The 5,764-nt window shown below is 38.2% G+C and overlaps 1 protein-coding gene across 1 annotated transcript; it reads left to right on the top strand.

The window, feature by feature from the left end:
- The first annotated feature begins 757 nt into the window (after positions 1-757).
- On the top strand, positions 758-4,790 carry LOC106150607 (glucoside xylosyltransferase 1). Its single transcript, XM_086997633.1, has 6 exons — positions 758-1,515; positions 1,848-1,988; positions 2,211-2,415; positions 3,095-3,244; positions 3,689-3,855; positions 4,425-4,790. Exons 1-6 carry the CDS (start codon positions 1,237-1,239, stop codon positions 4,575-4,577), a joined length of 1,095 nt encoding a protein of 364 aa, XP_086853759.1. The 5' UTR covers positions 758-1,236; the 3' UTR covers positions 4,578-4,790.
- Positions 4,791-5,764: the final 974 nt, after the last annotated feature.

Genomic DNA, 5,764 nt, shown 5'->3' on the forward strand with positions numbered 1-5,764 from the left:
TATATACCAATTTAACCTATGTGTTTTATATCTGTATGTACATGTATGTGCCATAGAAGCTAGTTTGCTTCTGTTTAATTTGATAGCTGTAACCGTGGTTTAATATTCCGGAGAATCTTTATTACCACCGCATGTAGCTTATATAGTACGTCTGCCGCATTAGCTTTATGCACAACACACCAGTATAAAGTCGAACATATCGGTATATTGTTAATGAGGCACTTGAATCAGAACACAAGAATAACAACGCAACGGTATCACTTGTTAAAGTTACCAGCAGCAAAAACAGTTTTATTCATTGAACCCTTATCAAATCATTATTTATTGTACATGTATATTAAAGTCAAGAAGGTGTACCGCCTCCATGTCTAGCAGAACATCTTCATCATGGAATGAGTCTATCCAGGTGAATAGCCTCTATTCAGGAGATATACTTCCCCCCTCCCCCCCCCCCCCCCACACACACACACACACACTATTGTTTTAGGAAAGGAAGGTAATGGACATGTAGGATGGCACCATCATATCTTTTGGGGGGGGGGGGGCGGGGGGATTCGGCTTCGTATCCGTGGGTCCCCCTTCAAATAATCCTCTGCCTTCCTTTCCTAAGACAATAGGAGTGTGTGTGCGTGTGTGTGTGGGGGGGGGGGGGGGGGGGGGGGGGGCAAGTATGAGGGAGTTATGTCGGAGCCATTTGAATACGTCGTAATGAAAAGTAATAACAGTAAAATTGTTAATTAAGTGAAACGTATTTTGCATGGTTCACGGCATGTGGCGTCGAAACAGTAAAGTATATAGTTTTTGCAAGGATATACTATCACCGAATAATAACCCTTTCACCTAGATAAAAGACAACTTATAAATAGTGCATAAGGCATCTATTAGATTTAAACTAACATATCATTTAAATCGACGTTAATTACCTCCGCCAAGGAGGTTATGTTTTCACCCCCTGATTGTCTGTCTGTTTGTCTATCTGTCTGTCTGTGTCATCAACCGATTTTGATGAAATTTTCGGAAATGTCAGAAGTGGGCCAAGGAAAAGATGATTTGTTTTCGGTGGTGAGCCGGATCAATAATCAATCAATAATCGAAAATTTAGGGGTGAAACGGCATTGGATGGAGACTTTGCTGCCTTGGCGGAGGTCTGCGCTCTCTGAGTGCCTTTCTAGTTCAAACTGTTTTCATTTCTTTTATTTTTAGACTGTTTGGTACACCTTCCCTATTTAGAAGATAATGCACTTGAATCTCATATTTAAACCAGCTTCACATGGACTTTTTTGTTTGGGTATCATCATAGTCGTTTTATTGTTGATACAAACCAGAAACTTCCTGGTCACTATTTTTGGACAACCTCAACATGAAGCACAATTGCATTTCGCTCTCGTCGCTTGCGGCAGTTACTACACTGCAAGTTCCACCAACACTTTAAAAAGTGCAGTGCTTTTTACTCCTGATGGTGACGTGCTTAAATTCCATGTTTTTACAGACCGAAGAGAAACCTTTGAGAAATGGGTAATGTAACTACCATGCGTCCTATTTCTCAATCAACGTCTTTTAATCGTATTTCAATATCTTTCGCTATTTTAATAAACTCTAATTTAGAAATAAAATATTATAATTTATAATTAAAAGAGAAGTCTGTCGTAAGAATTAAAATAAAAGTCTGTCGTAATACGTGTGGGATATGGCTACGTTTGATGTTTAAAATATCTACAATATTTCAACCGTTTCTTTTGTTGTGATTTTAAAATGGCTAAATTCAAAAGAAAAAAGAAAATATTCTGTATCTTTAGATAATAAATTATCATATGAAAATGGCAAATGTATTTTCAACACGATTTCAGAGAGAACAGTTACCCGTCAGATACCGCCGTAAAATCAGATTATACTTGTACAACATCAATGAAGAGGAAAAATCCTTGTCCTTCATAAACGAAAAGGAGATGAGGTCTTTACCATGTGCAATGCAGCGATTATTTTATCCGGTGAGGCAAGATTGGTTAATGTTAATGTTAATGTCATTGTTAATGAGGCAAAATGTTCTGGCATACCGTGTACAGGTATACCGCTCGGGTGACAGTATATTATTTTACAAATAAATAATACCTATTGCTTGAAAATAAATAAATAAATAAATAAATAAATAAATAAATAAAAAGATAAATAAATAAATAAATAAATAAAGAGTGTAATGAGTGTATTTGCAGGAGAGTCTTCGTCATATAGACCATGTGATCCATGTCGATGCAGATATGATCTTTCTTCACGATATCAGAACACTCCATGACGAGGGTTTTGCGGAAATGAACAAAAGTCACGTGACAACTATGTCACAGAACGGCCCACATGCTATTTGGAATCCGTGGTACAATAAAAAACGTTACATACGCATGCCGTTTTATCCGCCCGTCGGTGAGTGATTTCAGTTGATTTAAAAAATGGTACTACCAAAATTAAAGCGCCACGACAAATCCTTGTCAGAATGTGATTTTTAAGTATTTAAGGCGCTCGGGTATGTCTTACATACATGTATTAAGCAATTGGCAAAGAAACCTTGGTGCTTGAACCGTAAGATGAGATCTTCAATATGATATAAAAGCTTGTTGCAAAGCAAACGCTCAATGTAATGTTAATGAAGAGAGTAATGAGTGCCCAGCGCAGCGCTTACTGGTAAGTAAGTAACAACGCGAGTAACAACGAATGTAAATCGAGGTGAAACTTCAGAATTGTTCTGTTGACGTTTCACATTTCTGTGCAATTACAGTGGCGAATTTAGGGGGTGGGTGTCAGGGAGGACTTGACCATCCCTCTTCGATTATAAAATCACACCAATCGTCTCCTCTTGAAATTAGAAAATCGACTAGTTCTAAACCCTACCAAATTGCACCGTTCGCCCTCTAAAACACCAAAAATTTCCCCTTCAGTGGGCCCCTAACCCCACGCCGAGGAGGGGTGGGGGGTGGGGGGGGGGGGGCGCAGCCTGTCATTCCTAAAAACCGCCCCCCCCCTTCAAAATAATCCTGGATTCGCCCCTGAAATCACCTATTGGTCATCATTTGTGCACATGGTGCTGTGAATTAAATCTTTTCAGGATTACAGTCGGGATTAATGTGGATGAACCTGACAAGGATGAGGAGGACGCGTTTTCAACAATTATGGAGAGAAGTATTTGTAAAATATAACACGGAATTCCTTCTGCATGATCAAGATATTCTGAACGCTGCTTTTGGGGCGAAACCAGGTATGCTCAATTATTAATTTAATTGTTTCAAAATGCTCGATTGCGACTGATTCACTTCGACAGCTGCTTAGCTAACGGATCTAAGGTGACGCATTTACAGGATTTCAATTACTGTACATAGTCCAGAAGGAAAATGAAGGAGGATGAAATAATCTGCCTAACCCTTATCACCATCTTTGTTCTACTGAGCTTAAATTCCATTATCAAAGAATGTTTATGGAGAACGTGGTGGCTCCAATGCCAACAAACATGTGTTTAAAACGTCGTTTGACCAGTAACTGACAACATTTAGACTCCTGCAGCGAAGTTGAAATATAAAATTATATCAAATATATTTTTGAATAGGTGCATGAAGTGCACGGAATGCTACTGCATATAATCCCTTTATTTGATTTTCATATATTTTAAAAATTAATGTATACATTTGCTTGCCAATATTGCCAGAGATGGTGAAAATGCTGACCACGTGTGATTTGAACTACTGGCGTGCGTACTGCCAAAGTGAGATGTACTGTACGCCAAGGAAAGTGTACGTACTCCATGGTATCAAGTCATCATTTCACTGGAAAAGCTGTTACCCTTTTAGTACTGTCTGGGATGCATTTGAGAAGGTAAAGATAAAATTGCATATGTTTGTGTGAGTATTTGATTTATGCAAAAAAGTGTTAGTGAGTTTTTGCGTGCAAGCGTACTGTATACAGTGTAAACTTGATTCTGGTTAATGCTTACGAAACGTTGTTGGTTTTACATGCCTGTGTGAATCACAAACTCGAAGATACATAGATACCCACACATATATACACTCATGCGTCCTGACACACAGATGTAATAACAAATTATATCATGTAAATATGATTTCGTTCAGTACTGAGCGCTTTCGGCCATTGGTATTACTACCACATAGGCTTTGCAAACATACAGACGATTATGTCTCTTTTCGGAAGCCTTCTGAGTCTTTAACAAGTGTTTACCAAAGTCCTTTTGTTATTCAGGATTTTTTTTCGCTTAAGTAGGCTTGCACAAGCCGGCGGAATCATCATAAATATTGAATCAGTCTTTTAGATGCTTCTCCATACACAACTGCCGAGGTAGCATCCATGTACCAATTATTGAGCACATTGTTTACCTTATTGTTATAAAAATATATTCTAAATTATGATTAAATTTGTTTCTGTTTCAGTTCTCACTGGACCAAGATATCGGAAGTCACCTGTTAGAGCCATTATTGAAGGCACTTGGAAACCAAACCAAGGAGGATCAGAATAAGAACTGTGGCAAATGCATAGATACTCCTACTGAAGCTTTGTTGATAGGTCTTAGGACCTTGATATGAATGCCAAGCGTCCACATGACCAGAAGCTTATTTTCCCAGTCTCACAAACAATGGGTATCATTTATTAGATATTAAAGACAGGAACGGATATTTTCACAGCAGTTTTAGACAACATTTATAAAAAAACTACTGCGGATTATCGATAATTAAATAAGATGAAAAAAACAAGTATATTCAAGAATGTCACATCAGTGACAATTACAGGGGTGTTCTACCGGGAGAAAAAACACTTCAATTTTTATGGTCAATTTTTAGTTTCAAAAGCACGTTTCACCAATGGAAAAAAAACAGTAAGTGATTCATCGATCTCATGAGCAAATAAATAAAACAGTGTCAAAGGAATAGGGGATGGATGTGTACTTAGTAAGAAGTGGAAAGGTCTAAGACTGAAGTGACATTTGCCCTTTGCTAAATGTACGGATTCAAACAGCACAGCATAGCTTAGGGTAACTGGTATGTCTAATCTGGGCTAAGCTCTCCTAAAATAACATACCATGAGGTTTTATCTAAAATGTATGGTTTTCAGCTCGTTTTCACCACACATTTAATACTTAATTTTAACGGCCTGGTGTTCATAGCGTATTGGCTTTATAGCAAAGTAGCATTTCATTTAATCACAACCCAAGAGCACAGTAGGTGTACATATGACTTAACTATATGGCGAGAATACTTAGTCATTGATAGTAGTGTATCTATATTTGTCCACTATCTCCTCTGGTACGGTGGTACATTTTCAGCAAATTAGTGTATATATTTATTATATACCGCCTGGAAGAAATGCCAGTTCTCTGGCGTATAAGCTTCGTGCATGGTCCGTACTAATATATACCGTATTCATGTTGGATGATAAGGAGTGATGCATGATTATCATGACCCAATTTCAACATGACCCAACAGTCATTTCTTTAGGGGTTTATGTGCACTTAGATCAATATAAGCTTGCTGCACATCCACGTCACCTTATTCCACCTCAGCTAAGCGAATGTGTGTCGCCTGCAAATGTGTTACCTACTTGCTTATTCAATAAGGTAAAGGTAGCTGCGGGGGAGATATAACGCTGCAACTTGTGTAAAAGGGGACAGTCACGACAGGAGAAGAGGACTAAGTCTCCAGCTACGTTATCTGTCAGGTAAGACGATCCAAATTTCCTTCTGTCACAAACATTGTTGTTTAAAATATATAGCTTC

The sequence above is a fragment of the Lingula anatina genome, chromosome 10 (assembly GCF_051362555.1).
Source record: "Lingula anatina isolate TDL-2025a chromosome 10, LinAna3.0, whole genome shotgun sequence".
Taxonomy (NCBI): Eukaryota; Metazoa; Brachiopoda; class Lingulata; order Lingulida; family Lingulidae; genus Lingula; species Lingula anatina.

Bases quoted from the DNA above. Each gene is read 5' to 3' on its own strand.
- LOC106150607 (XM_086997633.1), top strand. From the start codon at position 1,237: ATGCACTTGAATCTCATATTTAAACCAGCTTCACATGGACTTTTTTGT. The intron at 1,516-1,847 runs GTAATGTAACTA...ACACGATTTCAG, and splicing joins GAGAAACCTTTGAGAAATGG to AGAGAACAGTTACCCGTCAG. The intron at 3,856-4,424 runs GTAAAGATAAAA...TTTCTGTTTCAG, and splicing joins TCTGGGATGCATTTGAGAAG to TTCTCACTGGACCAAGATAT.